Genomic DNA, 26,875 nt, shown 5'->3' with positions numbered 1-26,875 from the left:
CTCACAACAACCCTGGGAGGTAGGTGTTATTTGTACTTCCATTTTCCAATAAGATGTAGATAGAGGTTAAGTGACTTGTCCAGGGTCACAAAGCTAGTATGTGTCTGAACTGAGATCTTTCTGAATTCATCATGGATATTAGTGATGTTAAGATGTTTCTTTTATAGTTCTTTTGTGCATTCTTGCCATCTCTGCTGGTTACTGTTCTAGAGCCAGATATCTTGGAAAATGAAATCAAGTGGGACTCAGGAAGCACTGCTAACAATAAGGCTAGTGGAGGTGCTGGAATTCCAGCTGAGCTATTTAAAAGTCTAATAGATAATGCTGTTAAAGTGCTGTATTCAATTCAGTGTGCCATCAAATTTGGAAAACTCAATAGTAGCTACTGGATTGGAAAAGATCAGTTTATGTCCTAATCCTAAAGAAGGGCAATGCCCGAAGTATGTTCAAATTGTTGAACAATTGCACTCATTTTACATGCCAGCAAGGTTATGCTTAAGATTCTGCAAGCTAGGATTCAGCAATATGTGAACTGAGAATTACCAAAAGAGCAGGCTGGTTTTTGAAGAAGCAGAGGAACTAGTGACCAAATTGCCAACATTTGCTGGATTATGGAGAAAACAAGAGAGTTACAGAAAAGCATCTACTTCTGCTTCATTGGCTACACTAAAGCCTTTGTCTATGTGGATCACAACAAAATGTGGCTAGACCTTAAAGAGATAGGAGTACCAGATCATCTTACTTGTCTCCTGAGGAACCTGTATACAGGCCAAGAAGCACCAGTTAGAACCAAACATGGAACAACTGATTGTTTTAAGATTGGAAAAGGAGTACAACAAGTCTATGTTTGTCACCTTATTTAACTTACGTGCAGCCTACATCATGCAAAATGCCAGACTGGATGAATCAAAAGCCAGAATTAAGGTTGCTGGAAGAAATATCAACAATCTCATATATGCAAATGATACTACTTTGATGGCAGAAAGCAAAGAAGCATTAAGAAGACTCTTGATGAGGGTGAAAGAGGAGAGTGTAAAAGTTGGCTTGAAGCTTAACATAAAAAAAAAACAAGATTTGGGCTACTGGTCCCATCACTTCCGGCAATAGGAAAAGAAGAAATGCAAGCAGTGGCAGATTTTATATTCTTGGGCTCAAAGATCACTGCAGGTGGTGACTGTAGCCATGAAGTTAAAAGATACCTGCTCCTTGGAAGGAAAGCTATGGCAAATCTGGACAGCACATTAAAAAGCAGAAAAGGTCTGTATAGTCAAAGCTATGATTTTTTCTATAGCAACGTATGGTTATAAGAGTTGGATTGTAAGGAAAGCTGAGCACTGGAGAATCAACACTTTTGAACTGTGCTGATGGACTGCTGAGAATTCCTTGGACAATAAGAAGGCCAAATCAGTCTCTTCTTAAAGAAATTAAGGTCATTTCCTGGAAGGTCAAATACTGAAGCTGAAGTTTAAATACTTGGGCCATGTAATAAAAAGACAGAACTTGCTGGAAAAGACCCTGATACTGGGAAAGATTTAAGGCAAAATGGAAAAGGGGGTAGTGGAGGATGAGAAGGATAAATAGTGTCATGGAAACAATGAGCATGAACTTGGACAGACTCCGGGAGATAGTGGAGGATAGAAGGGCCTGGTGTGCTATGGTTCATGTGGTCATAAAAAATCAGACACAACTAACATCCGGACAACAACACAACTTCCTGAATCCAGGTCAAGACAGAGTGGGAGGTGAATAAATCCTCACATTCCAAGTAGATTTGGATAAGTGGATGGTGGCCTTCTGGGCCACTCCTCTTTCACTTGGGGCCTATGATTGTTGAGCTAGGTTAATGTGTTTTCCTTGGAGATTCTCTTTGGATGTGGTTTGTCTACTTTCCTGATAGATTTAGTCAACCTCGGTAAAATAGAGCACTTAGACCCTGTTTTCCTTCAGCTGGAGTTTTCAAAATAACAGTGTATACTATAAGAAATTGTTGATCATTTGAACATATCTAGTATGTCTCCATTACTCCAGAGCTAGTCTTCCTAGCTCTGGACTTTACCATCACCTTCTGTTGTATTCTCTCCAATCTCTTTACCTGGCTTGGGATTGTTTAACCCACTTCCTGACAAATGCTTTAAAACTTAACATAAAAGTTGTTGCTTTACACATCCCAGAAAGTGTACTCAAGCTTTTCCTGGCAACCTGTTGAAAAATAGGGCTTCATGTCCCCAAAGTGTACCTGCTGTGTAAGGCAGTATTCATCATCACCTTTTAGTATTTGGCCCATGCCGTTCTGGCACTATTGCAGGAAGCTGTACCAGTGAGCTTTCTAATTCCTCTTCTCCTGGTAGGGCCAGTATCCCGTTAAGATTTTAGATTTTTCCAAGGCAAGAATAATATCCTTTTTTGCATGTGATCTCATCAGTACTCTGCAAACAGCTGGTACTCGATGTTGTCAGATGGATCTACATGTCCTCCTTGGTTAGTCAGAGTGCTTGGATCCTGACGACACACTGTTGATGGTTAGAGAATGAAGCAGTAGACTCCTTCACACCCTGTGTTTGGATCAATTTATAGCCTACTTTTATAGATAGTTCATAGAATTCCTCTTTGAAAGCTCTGTGTTCCAGCCAAACTGGCCTATGTGCTGTCTCCTGGACTCAACATCCTATTTCCCACTACTGCCCTATGAACCATAGTTCATAGTCTGTGCCATGGAATATATTCCTTCCTTACTTTTACTTCTTAAAATCCTTAGCTTCTTTCAAGACTCAGTTCAGGTGCCACCTCCTATAGGAAGCCTTTCCTGACCACCTTAGTTGTTAGCACTTTCAACCTTTTCATGTTGTCTGACTCATCTTTGTAAATATTGGACTCCTCTTGTAGGATATAAGCCTCTTGAAGCCAGGGACTGTTTTTCATTTTTTCTTTGAATTCCCTGTACCTAACTCAGTGCCTTGCAGTCCGTTAGTCAACTAGCATTTATTAAGCATCTACTATGCGCCAGGCACTGTGCTAAGTGCTGGGGATACAAAGACAAAAGGTCTCTGCTCTTAAGGAGCTCACAGTCTAATGGACACGCTAGGTAATTTAATGGATCTGTGAGCTGGTTCCTGCTGGACCCCACAGCCATTGTTTAGGGGAGCAACCTGTGTGAAGGTGTGAGCTGGCCATTGCCTCTCTAGGAGCTACAGACTCCACCTTCTCAGCAGCTGCACCTGCTGCAGACCCAGGCAAGAAAGTTCTCTCCATCCAGGTCCTTGGTACCGTCAATGGTTCAATATCATCAATGCATTTAATGGAAATGACATGAAAGATGCATTTCCTTCTGCTTTTCTGCCATGGCTGATGGGACACAGGATCTTTTCATTTGCCCCGATATGTGGCAGCTGGATAGATGGCATAGTGGAGAAATTAAGTCTTATCTCTTCCACAATACAGCCTTTCAAATAATAATAATAACAATGATATTAATAGTATTCACACAGTGCTTTAAGATTTACAAAGTGCTTCATACGGTCCTCTCAACAACGGTGAGGAAGGTGTTATTTTAATCTCCATTTTAGAGATGAGAAAACTAAGTTCAGTGAAATTGTGACTTGCCAAGGGTCACACAGCCAGCAGGTGGCTGAGGCTGGCCATACAAGCCACAGACATATGAATAATTGACCTTCAACAAACTAAGTAGCTGATCTTCCGGAGGTTATCCTTTAACTTTAGAAGTTTTGCTAAAGTAGACATTAAAAGCAGTGGGTTTTTTTGTCACCCCAGGAATCTCTGAAAACACTCTCTGAGATATCTCTTGTAAGGTAAAGGGGACAGAGAACACATTAGACAGCATAACCAAGGTCCAAAAAGACCTCAACAACTTGGAATGGTTGTTTAAATATCACAAGATGAAATTCAATGGAGGTAAATGTAGAGGTCAAAAAGTCAACTTTGTGAGTATAGAAGGGAACAGGTGTGCACAGATAATTGTTCCTAAGAAAAACATCTGGGAGTTGTAGTGGACTTGCAAGTCTGGAATAAGTCAATAAGTCATAACGGCCATAAAGAAAGTGCATGCTGTGCTAAGTTATGTTATGAGAGAAACAGGGTCCCGACTGACGGAGGTGATGGTCCCAATGCTCTCTGCCATTCTCAGACCACGTCACAAGTACTGTTTTCAGTCTTGAATGCCACAGTTAAGGAGGGATTAACAGATGGCAGTGAGGATGATGAGGGACCACGCCATATGAGGGTCAGCTGAAGCACCTGGAGATGTTTTGCCTGGAGAAAAGAAGGGTTAAGGAAAATCTGATAGTTTTTGAAGGAATGTTGCAAGGGGAAGAGACTTCTCGGGCCTATAGCACAGAGGTCAGAGCAGTGGGTAGAAGCTGCAGACAGGCACATTTCTGCTCGGTGAAAGGAAGTATCTCTTAAGAATGAGAGCTATCTAAAAGTAGAATTCGCATTAGTGGAAGTCTTTGGAGGCTAGGTGTTGTGTGAACAACTGTATTAATGTAGGCTGAGCAGCTCCATTTTGTTTTAGGACTCCATTTGGTGATAGAGAAATTGTTACTGTAAGTTGTTTTTCTGTAATAAGATAAGGACTTGAGTGGTATGGTTTGGCAATGACATGTGTATCTCTCAAATCTAACAATTACAGAGTGATAACGTGGATTCCCCAAATTTGAGAAATAACTGACAAATAACTTGTAGTGATGTTAGGAAACTAAAGCTAACAGGGTTTCGCTTCATCATAAGTTTAGATAATTGATCACCAATCGGAATTTATTTGTAATTTATAAATACCCTAAGGCATAAAAACCCACTGGAGGACCCAGCCATCAATCTGCTCCTGGGTGGCCACCAAAAGTGGTGCCTGAATGACCCATATTCAGAGATGTGTTTGATCAAGAGGAGTGCTGATTGATAGAGATTTGTCAAAACACCACCCTGAAGAAAGACCCATGACCCTTTGGATAGAAACGGAACCTTGTCACAAGCCCTGAGACATGCTTCCTGAGACCTCGATGGATCAGGGTGATCCCTGACACGTAGCACAGTGCCTGGCTCATAGTAAATATTTAATAAATGCTTATTGGCTGACTAGATATAACATTAGGTAAGTCATGTTTCTTGGGACATAAACATATATAAGGGAGCAGCAGTAGACTGGAAAGACTCCTGGACTTGGGTCTTGAGATGTGGACCTGCTCTGACATTTAATGGTACTGTAGACAAATCAACCCACTCCTTTGGATGTCAATTCCTCATCTAAAACAGCAGGATCATTGTTGCTCCACTTACTTCACTGAATTATTTGGTGTAAGAGAAAATCCTTGGGAAACTAAAGGAGTATGAGTTGCCACCAGGGGTGTACTGGTGAATGTTTAACAATCAGCTCTCCAGACTTAGAAATCTACACATGACACATTTATAAGTTTAACCTGAATTATTAACCTCTTCTCCATTACTTTCTTAAGTCTAGACAATCAACAAACCAATAAATCAAGCCTTGGTTTATATCATGTGCCTATTTCTGTGGTGTAAATGTTCATGGTGAAAATTAAACCACATTCTCTGATTCTCTGGTTCAAGATGGCTCCAGCACAGCACTGGTCACCCCTGTCATCATAAACACAAAATGTAGTATAATTCCTGGGTGTGGTCCTGTTTCCCTTTCCCTTATTTCTAGAGGATGTTCTCCTATAACAGTGCTCCCAGACTAGTTCATAAAGATTATCATGGGGACTCTTGGGGGCTTGGCAGTGGCCTTGCTTTGTGGAACATCATTAGTCCAACTCATGGAAATGAGTAAGTGTGCAATGGAGAAGAAGCCACAATTGACATTACTAATACCTGTGTTCTCACAATGAGAGCGATGGAGAGGATTGGGCATGAAGGCAGGAAATGACACAATGGAATTTTGGCCAGGAACTTATGGTATTGACCTTCTGTATGTGGTAAGAGTAGACAGGAAATGTTATTTGATGTGAAAAAATGATAGAACTGTGAAAAAAAAAAGCCAACCTCAGTGCATAGCATAACGAGACTGTGTTTTTCTTGTGGGGGTAAGAATATTCCAGTAGTATGTTTGGGGCCTATGGGGTGGAGGTCTCTGGTGGAGGCCAGGCACAAGTCTGTGAGTTTGTTCTTCCTGCTGTGGGAGAGAGAGATAGGGAAGAGTAGTTATTGGAGGCTGGGGAAGGCGTGGGTGTAGGTACTGAGTGAGCCCCCTAGGTCTTAAAGTTCTTGGTGTTAATTCAAAGATTTTTACCTTTACAAGATTATCATGCCATGCTCCCCTAACCATGGCACTCTATCTTGGGCCTCTTCTCTTCCCTATACTCTTTCTCTTAGTGGCCTCACCAATTTCCTGCGAATATAACTGTTCTCTATACAGATAATTTCCAGATCTATATGGCTATTCCAAACCTCTGTCCTGAACTCCAGTTCCACATCAAAATTGGACATTTCAAACCAGATGTCCTATACATATCTCGAGCTCAATATTTCTAAATCACAACCAATTATCTTTTCTCTCAATGCTATCCTTCTTCCCAATTTCCCTGTTTCTGTTCAAGATCTCCCTATTCTTCCAGTCCCCCAGGCTCACAACCTCAGTGACATCCTTGATTCCCTTCTCTCCTTCATCCTCCATACCCAATTAGGCGCTGAGGTTTGTTGTTTATACCTTTCTCCTCTACACCCACATTTTCACCCCCATGCTGAGAGCCATTGTGACGTCTTACCTGGACTATTTCTGCAGTCTCCTGTTTGGTCTCCCTGACTCAAGTCTTTCCTCCCTCCAACCCATCTTTGACATAGCTGTCAAAATCATTTTCCAAAGGTTCAAATCTAACCATATCACTCCCCTACCTTTTCCCAGTCAGTGTTCTGCCCCATGTTTACTTTGTGTACATATGAAGGATGTAATCTTTTGAAACTTCAGCAAAGCTTAGAGTTGGAAAGGGCAAAACCAGAGACACTGACATGTAAATAGAAAGCCCTTTCAGGTAGAAGGGTGGAAAACCATACTTCCAAAGGGGTCTGGTACTTGAATAGTTCAATTACAAGAGACCAATAAAACAATGATCTTGCTCCTGGGCATAGATGATTTCACTTCCTTTGTCCCCAGTCATTCATTTGAGTAATATTCCAACAGGTTATCGGGGAAGTACAGCAGGCTGATCACCATAAGTAATATAGGAATTGTATAAAAGGGAAGACTGAATGATGCAATCTGCTAGAGAGGTACTTTAGTGGCTTCACAACTTGCATATTTGAGATTCTTAAGAAAAAAAATGCATTTTCCCCTTTGGCTCTATAGCAAACTGTTTTAATCCGCGGTTGTGCCTTACTGTTGCATTAAAATTATATTCTTCAATCCATCAATAAATACTTGTGTTTAAAAGAAATAAAAAAAATAAGTAAGGATATAGTTCCTCATTGAAGCAACCCACTCTCCACAAGAAAGAACCATTTAAGAGTCTAGCCCTCTCTTACCTCTTGATGCCTGGCAACAAATGTCAGCCCTAAGGTTGAGGAAGTCAAAGAGGAGAGCTTTCCACCAATTTTATAGTAAGGATCCTTTCCCTTCTGAAAAGAACACTGTAATGCTGCATCAAAACAGTATTGTGACAATGCATAAAAATAGTATTGTAACAAGCCAGAGGCTAAAGCTGCCCCTTGAAGAATGGATCAACATGGTCAGTAGAGAGAGGTACCATGCTCAGGGAAGGGCCCAGTAGCTTGGCAACCTGCCTCATCCAGGCAGCCACAATGTAGCAACCTGCCCAGCCTAGTCCAGCCGTTCAAGGGCAGAGCAAGCTGCCTGTTCTAGCCCAGTACTAGCCAACCACATGGAGGAACCGTCTCAGCATATGGAACAACTTGTCTATCATTGATACAAACATCCTGATTTGTGGTGAACTTCATAAAAACTCTCCATAGAAAGAATATTGAGGCCCTACTATTCCAGAGTTGTGAGTTGACCTGACTAGATGTGTTGCATATACATATGCCTCTCTACCAATGTAGTTTTTAAGTTTGTGCCTGCCTTTTCCCATGTACTCTGTGTATATTCATAGGAAAGTGCAGTGGTAGTGGTGGTGGTGGTCATCATCTTCCTCATTGTCTCCTCCTCCTTCTAGTATGCTTTGTAATGATTGTACTTCTATACCAGTGTCACTGCAAATTGGAGGAGTAAGTCGAGGTGGTGCTATATACATTTTGTACTTACTCATTTCTTTATGCATTGTTCCCTTTCGACCCTAAATAGAATATACATTCCTAGAAGGTGGAGACTTCCATTTTTGGCTTTATATTCCCAAGATATCATATGGTCCTGGCAAATGGTAGACGCTTAATAAATTGAATTGAATTTAACTGAATGTGAACTAATTATAGCCCTAGAGAGCATTGCGTGTTGGGTGAGGTTTACTCCTGGTGCTTCTTCATCCCATTTTGTGTGCTCTATCCCTCTTTCCCCACTAGTTAACCCCTTTCAATGTAATCGCACCCCACCAGCATTTATTTTATCCTCCACTCTCCCAAGATTCCATGGCCCTATGCTGTCTGGTCTGTGACATCCAAACACTGAGGTACCTCCACATGGAACACATTCCCTCTTCCCCTCCGTTGTAAAAGCTTTTTCTTGCCTCTTTCATGTGAATCTCTATTGTTTTTCAATTCATTAGATTTAGCCCAATTTTCTAGCCTTTAAGGCTTATTTTGGATCCTGATTTTGTCATCCAGTGTGTCATCTATCCCTCTGAATTGTGAGGCCTTGAGAGCAAAGACTGTCTTTTACTTTTCTTTGTATTCCCATTACTTAGCACAATGCCTGTCATGTAGTAGGTGCTAAATAAATGTTTATTTACTGACTGATAAGGATAGGGGCTAGATCTCTGATTTCATTGATCCAGGGAACCGCCAGATGAGGAAAGCCTATCTACCAATGGATGTCAGCTCCTTTTGTGTAGTTTATGGAAATTTGCCTACAGCACTGAGAGGTTAGGTGATTTACTCAGGATTCCACAGCCAAGATGTGTCAGAGATAGAACTTAAACCCAGGTTTTCCTGGATTTGAGGTCATATCTCCATTCACTTCAGCACAATGCCTCTCAAGTCATTTACAAAAATGGTGACAGTACAGGGCCAGGCTTGGATCCCTTGGGTCCTTCACTGGAAGCCTTCTACCATATTGGTATTGAACCATTAACAGCTATCTCAGCATGTGGAACAACTCATCCATCTTTGAGTTTAGCTCTTCGACTAGTCTGAATCCATTTAAATGTACCATCATCTTATCCATCTCTAGCCATCTTCTGTAGAAGAATGTTATGAGAACCTTTTATGAAAAGCATTGCCGAACAGCCAGGTAAACTATATCCTAATCTACTAGATTAGCAGCCCTGTAAAAAAAGAAAGAAAGAAAGGAAATGAGATTAATCTGGAATGAACTATTCTGATAAAGCCAGCCTGGCTCTTTGTAGTCACCTTTTTTTTTTTGCACTTTTAAAAAAAAATTTGGACTCAAACACCAAAACTCAAATACAGAATAGTGAAAAGAAAGGGAAGTATATCATAAACTTAAACATTGAAACTTAAATACAAAGTAAGAAAAGCATGTCATGTGCACAGTAGAATATAGGAGAGAATTCAAAATATATAGCAATAAATTTCCATTTCAAGACAGCCTGTATAATAAATACTACACGTTGTGTTGAGAGCTGTCCATCTTTTCTTGGCTTCCTCATAAGCTTTCTTTTGTTCTCTGCTGTGCACTTTTCCCTTTGTTCTTTCCTCCACTTCCTCTGCCCCCCTCCCCTGAAGGCTACAATTAAGTGCAGAAGTATGTGTATATACATATATATTGTATGTATATATACACACACACATATATATATACACACATATATAAATACACATGCATATAGACATTTACTTTCCCTAACAAAATCTACTCCTGATCTTTGTTTTTGTTTGTGCATGTTTCTTATTTTCTATCCCCCTAGACTCCTCTACTTTACTTCTTCTACCTGATCTCTTGCCCTCCAACTACTAAACCTACCTCCCCTCCCAAGGATCCTTCCCTCATCCTCCCATTGCCATTGATCTAAACACCCTTCTATACCCCCCTTTAACCCATTCTCTTACCTTCCTCTCTAAAGATACCTCCCTTATCCTCTTCCCTTTCCCTATCCCCTTAATGTTTTATTTCTTTCTGAACTTAGAAGACTTTTATACTCTTCTAGATATATATGTATTATTCCCTCTTGAACCCATTTCCAATAAAAATAGGGTTCCAGAACTAATAGCCCTCCTCTTCCATCTAATTCCACAGTGTCTCTTCTTCTTCTTGTACCTCATTTGCATAAGATAATTACTCTTTTTAGCTATTCCTAAATGGCTTTACTTTTTAAAGTCATATCATACTCAGGTCTACCCCATTCGTTCTTATGAGCTACTTATTTACCAATAACAATCTTAGACATATGTTTTACATATATAAAAGATAAACAATCTATCTTTATTGAGTCCCTTGTAATTAGTTTTTGGTATGTACCTTCTATTTTTCTTGGCTTTGTATGTCAAATCTTCTATTAAGTTCAGTGTTTTTTTTTTTTAAACAAAATCCTGAAAGTCTGACAATTCATTAAATATCTTTTTTTTTTTCATTCAGGGTTATGCTTAACTTTACTGGGTATGATATTTTTGGCTAGAACCCCAGTTCTTTTGCTCTTTGATATATAGTGTTCCAAGACCTGTGGTCCTTTAGTGTCATCACTACTAGGTCTTGTGTGATTCTAATTCTGGCACTGCCACATTTAAATTGTTTTTTTTTTCTAGTTACTCTTAATATTTTATCCTTGAACTGGGGTTTTTGGAATTTGACTATGTTATTCCTGTGGGGTTTTCCTTATAGGATCTCTTTCAGGTAGTGATCAATGGATTTTTTCTATTTCTACTTTCCCCCTTGTTCTAATGCTTCAGGACACTTTTCTTTAATTATTTCTTGTATTATTGCATCAAGATTCTTTTTCTGATCATAGCTTTCAGGTAGTCTGATTATTCTTATGTTTTCTCTTCTTGATCTGTTCTCCAGGTCAGTTGTTTTTCTTATGAGATGTTTCACATTCTCTTCTATTTTTCATTCTTTATATTTTATTTTATTATTTATTGATCTCTTATAACTTTGCTGGCTTCCCCTTGCCCAATTCTGATTTTCAAGGAGTCATTTTCTTCCTTAATGTGTGGCATGGATTTACGAATCCAAGAATTAAAAACAGAGGCATCTCAAGGTGAAAGTAGAAAGGAAAATTTATTATGATCCCACAGGAAAGGACAACTCCAGGCACCTCTCAGTGTCAGAGTGTACCAGACACAGAGAATTGGGGTGTTTATATAGATCCCTAACTGCAATGCCCCCTCCCAACTTCCTTCCTCTCAGCTTGAAGAAGTAAGCTTTGAGGGTACAATCTGGACACAATAAATCTACCCAGTGACAATGGCAAAGAACAAATAGTATGGTTATTTTTGACAAGCAGGTGATAGACATAACCTTCCCACCATTCTTATCCCATTCTCCCATCAATCTGAAGTGATAAATCTATCTTAATGACAATGGTTTGGTTATCTGTGACAGGCAGAAGCCAGTTGTTGGTTACCTCATCTTCACATCTGTGGCAAACTAGCCTTTCCCATCACCCTTACATCTGTGACGGATATCCCCAGCACCCTTACACCTTGTCTCCCATCATTTATATACCTAACTGGTCTTGCACATCTACATTGCACCTGGCTTTCCAGCTTTTCATCCATTCTTCTCCCAAGCCGAGGGTCCCTTATCCTGGGGTCAATGCACAGGAGGTGAGCATCCTGTATCCTATCCTTACTCTCAGAGGATTTTATGGTTGCTGATTTATTCACCTCTACCCTTCTTTCTTTCAGGCCTCTCACCATTAGGTAAATACACAGGATGTGAACATCCTGTGTCCTATTCTTAACCTCGGGGTCTTTACGGTCACTAGCTTGACTTATAGAAAGGAAAACTTCTAAGTAAAGAAATGGCTTTACAGAAAGGAAAATATCTAAGTAGAGAAATGGGACTCACTATCCTACTTATTTCTATTTATCTAATTTGTTCCCTTTTATGACAGGTCTTCACTTGTTCCACACATTAAGATTCTGGATCTCCGTTTCTAATTGGTTGACTTTCTTTTCACAGTCTTCTTGTTTTTCTTGGATTGTTTTTTTTTTTAAAGTTTTTCCTCAATCTCTCTCATTTAAGTCTTATAGTTTTTTTAAAAGTTTTATGAATTCTTTTTGGGCAAGTGACCATTTGACATTACTCTTTGGGGTAGAAGAGGGTTTCTTTGCTTCAGTATTCTCCTTTGAAGGTGAACCTGTCTTCTCTATTCCCATAGTAACTCTCTATGGTTGGATTCTTTCTCCTTTGCCTGTGCACTTTTTTCTTTGTTATCAATTTAATTTTTGTAATCACCCCTAGTTCTGGGGTATGGGGGATGATGCCTTTGGCTTCAAATTCTCCTTCAGTTCTTCCCTCTGGCCTGGAACCTAGACCTCCAGCCTCCTGTAAGTGCCTATAGCCAGCAGCATGCTCAGCCCACTGCTTCTGCACTCACCAAGCATGTGCTGGTTCCTTCTTGCCCCCAGATGGGTCTCTGTAGCACAGCTGGGTCTAGTGTTCCTTCTCATCAGAGGTTCCCTCAATCTTCCCTGGCTCAGATACCCAACTCCCCTCACTTTCCAGGGGGTAAAAGTTCCTGTGGCTGGAGCTGAGGCAGCCTCCTAACCCAGCTAATCTCAGGACTTGCCACTTATTGTTTAAGCAGAATTAGCCTGGAGGTGTTTACTCTTCACCGGGACCAAATTTCATCCTAGGATTTTTCTTCAGATCTTCTTAGATTATCCCAGGAGGACCTCTTTTCTGCACCTACTACACTTATTTATTTTTTACAGCTGGTTGCTCACCAAGGCACTATTTTATCTCTTTTTGTGGGGAAAAAATCTTGAGAGCTTGGAATTTTCTGACCTACTCCACTATCTTCTCAGAATCCTCTCCCCACCTTTCCTTTTTCTCACTGTTTTCCAGGATCTCTTTGGTGTCCCATCCTATATTTTTGCCAAAATTCAAAGAATTCAAGCTCACTGGCCAAAGAAATGTGTTTCTTAATCTTGCAAGAATATTAAGGGCCTCAAAATTGGGACTTCAGCTTTCTGAAAGCTAAAACAGCACATCTTACCAGGAAAGCACCGTGGGGTTGGAAGCTACGTAGACTGGATTCTGGTATAGTGTAATTCACTCAGTTTTTTTTCCACAGGTTTCAAAACAAGATCTACACATACCGAATCATAAAAGAAAAATATGGATACTACACGATACAGGTAAGAAAAACCCCTTAGTGTCATAATGCAAAGATGGAAGTAGAGGTATGTGTGTCATATACATCTTCTGGGTGTGCAGTCTTCTACGTGGCCATTTTGGGACGGGCTACAATTCCAATTCAGTGCAACAGTCCAGTTCCCAGGGACCCAATTACTCCCTCTTCTTCCTTTGGTAATATGGTCTGAACTGTAAGAAATTTTGAGCCTCTGGGAGTCAGAGGCAGTAAGGGGCCCCACATTCATGGTCTCTCATTGCTGGACCCTAGAGGGTGAGGTTATTGGTCAATTGGCCATCCTCTATGCTATGAATGGCAAATTTAATCACTTTTCCTGCTATGTCTCTTTATACTGTCACTTGCCCCACTCAAGTCTATCTATAATTTCTGTGCTGCACCCTCTGGAACATCTAGCTTATTGTTAACAAGCTTGCTCTTTATCTTAGATTTATTCACTTCTCATTTGTTCCATTTAATAGAAACACAGCTTTATCCATAAGTCCAGGCATCACTGGCCACACTCTCAAGTACTCCTTTTTCATGTCCCACGAAGACCTGGGCCATGAGGAGAAGGAGGAGGAGGAGGAGGAGATTATTCCTTGATCATCACTCTCACTTGCAGGCTGCTCCTTTCCCATTATTTTTTCAGCAACTTCTCTTTTTAGGATTGCTCCTTTATTTTTATCACCAATCATTCCAATCCTTGCCTGGATACTTGGGTACTCCAGTATATGCACAGATATCCTCAAGAATACCCTGGCTTACGTATCAAGCTCCTAAACTTTCATAGCCTCCATCTTCACTTTATATCAGTCATACTCAGGGACAGTAATATCTTTAGGCATATTATCACTCGCTGTTGTATAGCTATAATCCAGGAATCTGAACTTCCTTCTTAACTCCAACCTCCTATCTTCTTATCTCATGCTCTGCTTCAGTCCTCCTAAACGTAATCATTTTAGTTTTCCCCCTTTTTTCTGGGATTATTTGTTTAATTACCCATGCCTTCCTTGGTTGCTGTCTATATTTGTTTACTTTTGTTATATTTCTCTTATTTGGGGTGTTTACAAAGCAAATATTCTCCTCAAATCTAGTTTTCTATATAAGAATGCTTTGGATGTCTTTTAAAAATTGAATTTCCTAAAGGCTGATACTATAAGCAATTTGGCAGAGCAAGGAATAGTTTACCTGTCAGATTTATGGGAAAGGGAAGAATTCATGACACAACAAAAAATAGAGAGCATTACAAAATGCAAAATGGATAATTTTGATTATGTTAAATTGAAAAGTTTTTGTATAAACAAAGCCAATGCAACCAAGATAAGGAGGGAAGCAGAAAATTGGGAGAAAATCTTTACAACCAGTATCTCTGATAAAAGCCTCATCTCTAAACTATACAGAGAACTGAGCCAAATTTATAGGAGTACAAGTCATTCCCCAATTGAGAAATGGTCAAAGGATATGAACAGGCAGTTTTCAGAGGAAAAAATTAAAGATATCTATAGGCATATGAAAAAATGCTCTAAATCACTATTGATTAGAGAAATGCAAATCAAAACAACTCTTAGGTAACCACATCTCTGTCATATTGGCTAACATGACAAAACAGGAAAATGATAAATGCTGGAGAAGATGTGGGAAAATTGGAACATTATTACATTGTTGGTGGAGTTGTGGACTAATTCAGCCATTCTAGAGAGCAATTTGGAACTATGCCCAAAGGGCTATAAAAATGTGCATACCCTTTGACCTAGCAATACCACTTATAGGGCTATATCCCAAAGAGATCATATAAGTGGGAAAGGAACCCGTATATACAAAAATATTTAAAGCAGCTCTTTGTGGTGGCAAAGAATTGGAAATCAAGGGGATGCGCATTAATTGGGGGATGGCTAAACAAATTGTGGTATATGAATGTAATGGAATACTATTGTGCTATAAGAAATGAGGAGCAGATGGACTTCATAATAACCTGGAATGACATATATGAATTGGTGCTGAGTGAGGGGAGCAGAACCAAATCAATATACACGATTACAGACACACGGTGTCTGTAAGGACTAACTTTGATAGATTTGACTCCTCCTTTCATCAATGCAAGGTTCAAAGACAGCTCCAAAAGACTCAGGATGGAAAAAGCTATGCACATCCAGAGAAAGAATTATGGAGTCTGAATGCTGGTTGGGGCAAACTTTTTGGTCTCTCTCTCTCTCTTTTTTTTTTTTTTTTTGGTTTCGTTTCTCCTCTCTCATGATTCATTCCATTGGTTATAATTGTTCATTACAACTGGACTATTATGTAAACAAGTTCAATGTGAAGGTATATGTAGAACTTACATTGGAATACATGCCCTTTGTGGGGTTTGGGGGGAGGAGTGGGAGGGAGAGAAAATTTGGAACCCAAAATCTTGTGGAACTGAGTGTTGTAAACTAAAAATAAAAAATAAATTAAAAAAAATTAATTTCCATCTTGTTAACATTAGCGCTCAGGCTCACATTTGTGGGGAATGTTACCTTGGATGGCATCTTGAGCTCCTTTGCTCTTCAGAACATACTCTTCTGGTGGTTTTTAATGGGTACAAAAGTTTGGTACTACTCAAATTTCTTTTCTTTTATATTTGAAGATCTTTCTTCTGGTCCCTTGCAGAATTTGTTGTTTCTCATTGGAATTAAGTTTAATCACTATGTGTCTTGGAGTTTGCAGCATAGGGCTTTTTTTTTCCTGGAGGCACCTTGTAGATTCTTTTGATTGGTACTTTGTTTTCTGTGACCAAAAATTCTGGGAAGTTTTCTGATACTGTTTCTTGCATTATGATGTTCAAGCTTTTTTTGACTTGTGTGCTGTTGGAAGTTCTATAATCCTTACATTGCCTGTATATATTATCTTCAATATCAGCGTGTTTTGCTTGTATAGACATCATGTTTTCTTTTTTTATTTGTAAATTTTTATTTTAAACTTCAAAGCAAAATAAGAAAAAAGAAACAAACTTAAATACTAAAACTAAAACAACATAAAATAAGAGAAGAAGAAGAAAAACATTGCCAGGTGCACAGCAGAATGTGAGGAAGGATTCAAAATATATAGCAATAAATTTCCATCTGAAGAAAGCCTATATAGTAAATACTATGCATTATATTGAGGGATGTCCATCTTTTCTTTGCTTCCTTGTAAGTTTTCTTTTGTTCTCTGCTGTGCATTTATTACTTTGTCCTTTTTCCCCCCTCCCCCTGCCAGAAGGCTACAATTAAGCATAAATATGTATACATATGTGTACACATATATACGCATACACATACATATATACACATATATGCAGATATATACATATACATAGATATATACATATATATACATGTATACACACAAAGATATACATATACACATTTTCCTGTGTATACATACACTAACATATACTTAGATATCAATAATCATAGTCATATATACACATATACATTCATATGCATCTATGGAAGACCATACTATACTTATTTATCTTCTGTTTCTCTGAGGGTGAATAACCTCTTAATTCATAAGTCCAAGTCTTTCCATATCTTTCCAAATCCACCAACTCATCATTTCCTACTCCACAGCAATATTCTCATCTTATACTGTCTAGTTGTTTTAAATAGTCCAAAACAATGTTGATAAATATGACTGACACATTGTGTAATTTTCTTATTTTTCTCTTTTGATTAAATCTATTTTAGCCTTAGCCTTGTTTGAGATCGTGATTACCACCCCTGCTCCTTTTTCCCTAACAAATTTTTTATTTTATGTTTGTGTGTGTTTCTTATTTCCTATTCCTCTGGATATCTCACTTTGCTTCTACCCATTATCTTGCCCCTTTATTACTTACCCTTCACCCCTCCAAGGATCCCTCCCTTATCCTCCCATTTCCATTAATTTAAACACCCTTCTATATCCTCCTTTAACCTATTCTCTTGCCCTCTCCTCTAAAGATCCTTCCTGTATCCTCTTCCCCCTCCCTATCCTCTTAATGTTTTATTTCTTTATGAATTTAGAAGACTTTTATACTATCCTAGATATATATGTATTATTCCCTCTTGAACCCATTTCCAATAAAAATAGGGTTCCAGAACTAACAGACCTCTTCTCCCATCTAATTCCTCTGTGTTGGTTCTTCCTCTTGCACCTCATTTGAATAAGACAATTACTCTTTTTAGCTGTTCCTAAATGGCTTTACTTTTTAAAGTTATATCGTACTCAGGTCTATCCCAATCTTTCTTACGAACTAACCAATTACCAATAACAATAACAATCTTAGGCATGTGTTTTACATTTTTACATACATAAAAGGTAAACAGTCTGTCTTTATTGAGTCCCTTGTAATTAGTCTTTGGTGTGTACTTTATATGTCTCTTGGCTTTGTATGTCAAATTTTCTATTAAGTTCAATTTTTCTTTTTTTTTTTTTTAACAAAATCCTGAAAGTCTGACAATTCATTAAATATCCTTTTTTTTTTTCATTCAGGATTATGCTTAACTTTGCTAGGTATGATATTTTTGGCCAGAACTCCAGTTCTTTTGCTTTTCGATATATAGTGTTCCAAGACCTGCAGTCTTTTAGTGATACCACTACTAGTTCTTGTGTGATTCTAATTCTGGCACTACCACATTTAAATTGGTTTTTTCTTGTTACTCTTAATGTTTTATCCTTGAACTGGGGTTTTTGGAATTTGACTGTTATTCCTGTGGGTTTTCCTCATAGGATCTCTTTCAGGTGGTGGTCAATGGATTTTTTTTTCTGTTTCTGCTTTCCCCTCTTGTTCTAATGGTTCAGGACACTTTTCTTTAATTATTTCTTGTATTATTGCATCAAGATTCTTTTTTTGATCATAGCTTTCAGGTAGTCTGATTATTCTTATGTTTTCTCTTCTTGATCTGTTCTCCAGATCAGTTGTTTTTCTTATGAGATGTTTCACATTCTCTTCTATTTTTCATTTTTTATATTTTATTTTATTATTTCTTGATCTCTTATAACTTTGCTGGCTTCCCCTTGCCCAATTCTGATTTTCAAGGAGTCATTTTCTTCCTTAAGATTGTAGATTTCAAGGCAGCTAGGTGGCACAGTGAGTAGAGCACCTGCCCTGGAGTCAGGAGGACCTGAGTTCAAATCCAGCTTCAGATACTTGACATACTTACTAGTTATGTGACCTTGGGCAAGTCACTTAACACCAATTGCCCTGTCTTACCTCCTCCAAAAAATAAAATTCTAGATCTCCCTTTCTATTTTGTTGACTTTTCACAATCTTATTTGTCTTGGATTCTTCTTATTTTTAAAAGTTTTTCCTCAATCTCTCTCATTTGATTTTTAAAGTCTTTTTAAAGTTCTTTTATGAATTCTTTTTGGGCAGGTGACCATTTGACATTACTTTTTGGAGTAGAAGAGAGTTTCTTTGCTCCAATATCCTCTTCTGAAGATGAACCCCAGCCTTCTCCATTCCCATATTAACTCTCTATGGTTGGATTCTTTCTTCTTTGCCTGTGCATTTTTTTTTTGGTAGTAGTAACTTGATTTTTGTAATCACCTCTAGGCCTGGGGTATGAGGAATGGTGCCTCTGGCCTGGAACTGAAACCAAGACCTCCAGCCTCCTGTAAGTGCCCACAGCTAGCAGTGTGCCCATCCCACTGCTTCTGCACTCACCAGGCATGTGCTGGTTCCTTCTTGCCCCCAGATGGGTCTCTGCAGCACAGCTGGGTCTGGTGTTCCTTGTCAACAGAGGGTTGCCTCAATCTTCCCTGGCTTAGACACCCAAGTACCCTCACTTTCCAGGGGGTAAAAGTTCCTGTGGCTGGGGTTGAGGCAGCCTCCCAAACCAGCTAACCTCAGGGCTTCCCACTTATTGTTTAAGGAGAACTAGCCTGGAGGTGTATGTTCTTCACAGAGACTAAACTTCATGCTGGGATTTTTCTTCAGATCTTCTTAGATTGTCTCAGGAGACCTCTGTTTTGCCCTTACTATACTTAATTATTTTTAACAGCTGTTTGTTCATCCTGAGGCACTATTTTATCTCTCTTGTGGGAAGAAAAATCTTGAGAGCTTGGAATTTTCTGATGTACTCCACCATCTTCCCAGAATCCTCTCCCATGTTTTCTTTTCATATTTTTATTTTTGCTTCTCTTCTTCTAAGATGTCCTTTACTTCTTAGTATTTGCAATCACAATCAATTATTCTCTCTTTTGTTTCTTTAGTGAAGTCTGCCACTGGGGATTCGAGGTTTTTCATTTTGCCAATTATTTCTTCTGTGTCCATAAATTTTGCTTTCATGATTCTTATCTTTCTCTTAAAGCCATTCAGGGACATCCTGATGTGCTTTCATGCTCTCTTGGTGTAAAGGCAATCAGTGAATGGGAAGATCTTCCCGGCCCATTTGAGTGGGCTTTGGGGGCGGGGCTCTTAGGGTCCTGGGGGGGAGTGGCTAGGACTGGAGCCAGTGGAAGCCTGTGGTGGGAGGAGCTCGCCGAACGGTTGGAGCAGAGCTAAGAGGCAGTTGGAGAGAGCAGTTAAGAGCTGAAGAAGAGAGGAAGCAGTCAGCTAGCTGGAACATAGCTTGGAAGCTGTGGCAACAGCGGCAGGTGCTACAAAAAGGCAGGACTGACCCTTGTGGAGACCGGAGAGTGCTGAGCAGGGGCTTGAGGCCAGTGGGTGGTCTTCTTGCTGGAGGGCCCTGGCATTGGGGTGTGGGGGGAAGCACCAGTATGGCTTGGCTTGCTGCCATAATGTTTTTCTGTGGCCTCCTGGTCACTATTGTGAGATGGGCATACTGGTTTTGGAAGGTTCTTGCCAGGAGGTCAAACTGGGGACACTGGTCCGTGGGTCTGCTACTTTTGAGTTCCAAAAAATGCTTTAACTCCTCTGCCTTCTACTCAGAGAATTCCTTATATCCTGCGATTCTGGACCATTCAGGCATATTCATGGTTATCTTTGAAGTCATGAATTCTGCCTTAATAATATACTTGGGAACTTAGAGTATTGTGCCTCAACAAACACTGATTCTTTTTCCTTTGTCCTGCAATACTTATGTATAAATGTAGACTTATTTAGATGATCTGGAGGCCATATTGTCTTCTGCTATTAGTACCTTCCCTGTTGGTTTATCTGCTTATGCTCAAGATATTTAAGTTTTCTTCTTCTTGAGGTCTTTGGTAATTTTAATTTCTTTATATTCCCCTATTGTTTACTGATGATGAACTATGTTACTTGCCTCCTAACAAAGAGGTGATGGACCCAGGGTACAGAATGAGATGTATATTTTTTGGACATGGCCAATGTTGGAATTTGTTGTCCTTGGCTATGCATATCTGTTACAAGAGTCTTGGTTTTCGTTTTTTTACCCCCAAAGGTAGTGATGGGAGTGGTTGTTGGTAAGAGGGAGAGAAAGTCAAGTTTTGTAATGGAAAAAATAAAATTTAATGAAAAAATTAGGGTAAAGCAATGCAGCATTTTCAGGATAATAAAATTTTACCTATATTTGCATGTATTTTTTAATTTTACTAATTAAGAAAGAAGGAAAGAAATGTCATGCAATATATGAGAATTGGTAAGGCCACTGAATTTTTTTAATTATCAAAAGTCCAAGAAAAAATTTATTAGCTTTAAACCTTTTAAAAAAATCAATCTAAAATATAATAATCTGTCCCCTGTTTTTTAAACTGTGCTAACATCATTTACTGTTGCTCTGTCTTTAGCTTCTGGAGAAGAACCTATTGAAACAAGTATAACAACAGGGTATATCATATTCAAAAATATCTGTAATACAAAATGAAACATGGATACTCTACTTTTTTGGTTTCCATGATTCTGCCCTCTCTGGACTCTGTCTATTCTTACCCCTGTAAATGTCTTTTTCAGTTTGCTTGGTTCTATCATCATCCATGTCCTGCCCCCTAAGTGATCAAGTTTCTGCTCTTCTTTCTCTATACCCTCTTTCTTGGTGATTTCATTAACTTCTCTGGTTTGAACAATCATCTCTGGGCAAATGACTTCCAGTTCCAGTATTTAATCTCCCATGTAAATTCCTGTACCATACCATCAGCTATCTGTGGATATTTCCACCTGGATGTCTGAGAGATAGCTCAAAAACCATAGGTCCAAAATGGAACTCATTTCCCTTCTCTCCTTCCCCTCACTCCCCACCTGCCCCTTCTACAAACTTTCCTTTTACTCTTGAAGATGCAACCAACACATTCCCATGTGGCAAATTTGGAGACATCATAACTCTTCCCTTTCTTATGTTGCCAAATCCAATTAGTCACAATGTCTATTCAATCCAGCCTCCCCAATGCCCCTCTCCTCTGTCACCCTGTTTCCATTCACACAACCTCTGCTGTAATTTAGCTCCATCTCGGTCTCTTAACTGGATTATCATAATAGCCTCCTTTTCTCCTTGGCCTTTCTCCTTCCATTTTTAGCTCTCTCTAATCTACCATCCACATAGCTGCCAGAAATCATCTTCCTAAAGAACAGATCTCACCATGTTACTTTCCTGCTCAAGGATATTCAGTGACTTTGCATTGCCTCTACGGAAAAAAAATGCAAACCTTTTAGCTTGACATACAAAGTCCTTCACAATTGGGCTCCAACTTACTTTCCCAGACTTATTTCATATTACACTCATTCACATACTCTGTGGTGCAGCTAAATAGGTCTACTTCCTGTCCCCCAGATGCCGTATCCCATCTTCTACATCTGTCTTTCTACAGGCTGTTTCTTGCTCATGTCTAGAATGCATTCCCTTTCCCCTCTGCTCCTTAGAATCCTTTCTTTGGTTCAGTGCTCAGTTCCAGAGCCATTTGCTAGAAGAAACCTTTTCCAATCCCAATGTTTCTTACTGTTCTCTTCTACTTACGATGATCTTCTATGTCCTTATCTGAATACATGTTGTGTCACCCAGTAGAATGGGTCCTTGAAGGCAGGAACAGTTATTTGTTTTTGTCTTTGTATCCCCTTATCTAGTATTGTGCTTCACATACAGTATTTATTTAACATTTTGTTGTTGTTGTTGAACTTAATAGAATCAAGAATTCCCATGAGCCTGAATTATAGGTTGAAAGTTCGGAGTTTATTCAATAGGCAAGAATAATAACATGCAGGTAGCACATCGAGGCTTATAGAAATTTTACAAATACCTCATTTGATCCTCACAACAATCCTGTGAGGTAGGTGCTATTAATATCCCCATTTTACATGAGGCAGACAGAAGTTAAACGACTCTCCTAGTGCCACAAAGCTAGTAAGTGTCTGGAGCAGGATTTGAACTCCACTTCCTGACTTCACCTCCTATCAGCTACCAACTAGCAGCCCTAATAGTGGGCCATTGAAGGGTTCTGAGGAGTACTATGACTAATTTTGTTCTTCATAACTGAACTCTAGTGAATAAATTAGCTAATATTAGGCAGTGAAAATTTTTTCTATTCAATTCAACAAAAAAAAATGAAGTAACTGCTGTGGGAAGCGTGGGACTGTGCTAGGCATTATGAGACATACAAAATTTAGATAAGACACTATTAGCCATTGCCTCCATGGAACTTTCAACCTAGGAAGGGCATATGATTTTTTTTTGATGATTTTTTGAATGATTTATTGGTTGATAATTGTTCACCGTTAACTTCTCCCATGACCAAGTTAGGGTTTTGGCCTTAAAATCGACAGGTATTAATATAAGCAAAGTCAATTTTCTAGCCAGAAATGGTGGCTCCTTGCTCTGTCTTCAATCTTCTTCTCTTTAGAGAGATGCCATTTGGCAGTGGCACAGCAATGACTGCTCTGTTCTCTATCCTTATAGACAGCAGAAAATATTAAAAAGATGTTATTTCCAAACCTAAAAGAACTAATCTCCAAGTTTGAAAAACCAGATCAAGGACTAGTGGTTCATCTTCGTTATCCAGTACAGAAGAATAACATATACCAGGGTGAGAGAAACCCACCAGCACCGGCTGCTTTGGAGGATGATGACTATGGTAAGAACCCTCTGTTTAAAAAATCTCCATTTATGACAGCTAATATGCTGAGTATCAGGAGAATTGCTCCAGGCTCTGGCATGAAAGCTTTATGACTTCTGGTAAGTTGTAGAATCTCTCTGGGACTCAGTTTCCTTACTTTAAAATAAAGATGAATAGCCTTATTTCCTGGACTATGATGAGATTTGGGTCTATATTGCCTCAAGAAGGCTCCATCCTTTGAAAGAAGAAAACAAGCATTTATTAAGCACTTACTATGTACCAGGAGCAGATAGGGGTGCATAGAGTGCTGGGCCTGGAGTCAGGAAGACTCATCTTCCTGAGTTCTAATTCAGCCTCAGACACTTACTGTGACCCTGGGCAAGTCACTTAACCCTGTTTGCCTCAGTTTCCTCATCCATCAAATGAGCTGGAGAAGGAAATGGCAAACCACCCTACTATCTCTGCCAAGAAAACCCCAAATGGGATCACAAAGAGTCATATGCGACTGAAAAACGACTGAGCCACTGCCAGGTACTGAACCAGTGCCAGGTCCTGTGCTGTGCTTTCTAAATATTATCTCATTTGATCCTCACTACAACTCTGGGTGGGGGAGGTGCTACTACGATCCCCATTTTACAGTTGAGGAAATTGAGGCACAAAGAAGTTAAGTGGCTTACCCAGGGGCACACAAGTAGTAAGGGTCTAAGGCTAAATGTGAACTCAGGTCTTCCTGACCCCAGGCCCATGACATCATCCACTGTTCCACTTCACTGCTTCTAAAAGGTTATATACTCCAGGCTGCCAAAGTGTGGGAGGGAAGATTCGTACCCTTTTGCTTGGGGGCTTCAGGATAGCTGCAAAGCATCACAGTTTATTCTCCTGTTTCTTTTCAGTGAATGTCAACAGTGATGAGTATGTGCAAGTCTTGCCCTGAATTCTAATCAAGCCTGATGGTGAAACATGAAGAGAGGCCACCTACTGTTGGGACAGAGCCCCTCACCCTCTCCAATTCTCCTATGGTTTTAATCACTACCTCCTAGCACTTGAACTCGGGCCTTCCTGCCAGTCAGAGAATTGGGCAGTCCATGCCTGTTCGCCTTGACTTTATGTCCAGTTATGCTCCAAGAAAGGAAACTGCCTGTATAACTGGAAATACCAATGTAACCTAGAGACGCTGCACCCCTCTTCCCCAGTGACGTCTGCGCCGGGTGCCCGCAAGGCTAAAGCGGGTAGTCAGAGCAAAGCCTGAGAGTTTAAGACATAGCCTCACTCCACATACAACCCAGACAGTCCTCACCATAACCCAGTATGAGATCCTTGAAACCTCTGATCTCAGAACTTAGACTCTGGAGCTCCAGATTCAGTGTGATTATTTTGAAGTAATCTATTATATAAATTATTCCCTTATCTCCCATCTAGTACAATATTCTCTATTGCCAGACTATTCAAGAGATATTAATCCCAAAGCAGTCAGTTAAGCTATAAAGACAGTGTAAATAACAAGAAAGGGACAGTAGAAGTGTCATCTGCCTCCCATATATAATTAAGAAAGACCCCTTAAGTCTCTTGTGTGATCCCAGGGAACTCTCATCTAATCCGCTCTTAATTCCCACCAATCATCCCCATGTGGAAGTGGGCCAAAGGCATTCTTGAACTCAGCATCCCACGTGTCAGAGGGTCTACCTCTGGGAATGTAGTGGATGTCTAGAGAATTGGCAAAAGTGAGAGTAGCCTAGATCTCTGGGAAGTCTCTTGCCTTGACCTTGACTCTTTTACTAGATTAAATTTAATATACACTTAAGAAAAAAAAAACTTTGAATCTCATGTACAGTCCTTTTTTTTGTTCTTTGTATATTGGCATATTCATGTTTGTTGATGTTTAAGTTCATAATAAAAAATAAAAATTATTTTTGAAAAAAGGAAATCTTAGAGACTCTTCTCAATCAACCTCTGTTTCTGCTGGCTCTGATGGAATGCCCTTTTTTGGGGTGGCTCCCCCCACACGCTGGGCATTTCTTACATAACACTTTCGTCACTACTTTCTGTACTATTCTTCCTTCTTCTCTCCTCTTTGGATTCTCATCTCCCTTCTATCCACTTATGTCATAAAAAATCAAAGACAAAAAACCTCCCACTACTTTAGATTCAACATTTCCACGAAACTCTAATTAATTAATCCTGTCTCACATTCCAAACTCCTAGACTTTATGTACCTCTCTCTGTGTGCTAGTTGTGATCAGTTTGAAAGTGATTAGGTGGATCCTCCTAGCTTCATGTGCTACAGTGGATAGTGTTTGGGGCCTGGAGTCAGAAAGACCTGAGTTCTAATGTGGCCTCAGACACTTATCCAGTTGCATGACCCTGGCTGGGTTTGTCATTTAACTTTTGTCTGCCTCAGTTTCCTCATCTATAAAATGAACATAGTAATAGCATCTAGCTCTCAAGGTTGTTCTGAGGATAAAATATGATCATATTTGTGAAGTGCTTGGCAAAACCTTAACTCACTAGATAAATGCTATCATGTTTATTGTAATTATCACACATCCCCATTAAACTGTAATTTCCACAAGAGCAGAAATTCTTTCTTCCTTTATGCTCCCACAACATCCTGTGATGTACTCTGTACACAGTGAGTGTCCCATAATTGTTGATGCTTATTGGCAGTAAAGTGAAGCTGCCAAACTAGGTGAGCTCTGGGGTCCTTTTCGGTTTTTCTGGTCTCTGATTCTATGACTATCTGGAAGAGGAAAGTGATTCTCAGCCCCTCTCCTGGTCTACCTGGTTAACACTTGAATTCCAACCTTTTAAGCAAATCACAACTATTTGACACCTTATAAATTGTCTATGTGTTTTGCTTTGACCAAAAAACAAACAAAACCCAAAACAAAATAGAAAAACCTTTCTTCACCAAGGCCAACCACCCTGATGGTGAGTCTCTGAACTTAGTAAGATTGCTACTCAGATGACAGACATAGTTCATTGCCAGGCTCAGACTAGAAAGCTTTTCAGCTTGGAAAAGAGCGGGCTCGGGAAAGTGGAAAGAGCTCATGACTTGGTGTCAATCAAAATCTAGATTTGACCCTTGTGACACTTATGAGTTGTGTCCAGGGTTATGCTGATGAATATTTTAACAACTGGCTCTCGGGAGGTGGCGGGGGGGGGGGGGCGGGGAGGGGGGGATTACTCTTGATACACTTTTAAATTTTATCTGCATTATCAGCACTTTCCTAATTCTATACAGTTGACAAAAAAATACATCAAGCCATGGTTTGTAAAATTTCCTGATTTCTGAGCCATAAAAGTTTACATAGAAAATTTAACAATGTTCTCCTCAGGCCATCCAAGTGAGCTCTAGCACACTCCTGGCTGTAGAGTACTTTCAGTTTAAAAATTATGAGTGTGTGAGTTCTTATATCACATTCACAGCCATTCACTGACAGCTAGAAGAGAAGGAAATCTGTAGAATATGACAGTATTCAGAAGGACACTGGACCTAAGTCACAGACTCACACAGAGAGAAG

At 39.6% G+C, this 26,875-nt stretch overlaps 1 protein-coding gene across 1 annotated transcript in view; it reads left to right on the top strand.

Moving 5' to 3' along the window:
* The window catches only part of SH2D1B (SH2 domain containing 1B), a 33,060-nt gene extending 8,772 nt beyond the window's left edge, over positions 1–24,288 (top strand). The window contains exons 2-4 of the mRNA XM_036753189.1: positions 13,332–13,395; positions 23,198–23,372; positions 24,248–24,288. Coding sequence (XP_036609084.1) covers positions 13,332–13,395; positions 23,198–23,372; positions 24,248–24,288 — 280 coding nt within the window. The remainder of the gene's footprint in view (positions 1–13,331; positions 13,396–23,197; positions 23,373–24,247) is intronic.
* The last annotated feature ends 2,587 nt before the right edge of the window (positions 24,289–26,875 follow it).

The sequence above is a fragment of the Trichosurus vulpecula genome, chromosome 4 (genome assembly GCF_011100635.1).
Source record: "Trichosurus vulpecula isolate mTriVul1 chromosome 4, mTriVul1.pri, whole genome shotgun sequence".
NCBI lineage: Eukaryota > Metazoa > Chordata > Mammalia > Diprotodontia > Phalangeridae > Trichosurus > Trichosurus vulpecula.
The sequence above is the reverse complement of the archived record's forward strand: the minus strand, read 5'-3'. Positions and strand labels throughout refer to the sequence as shown.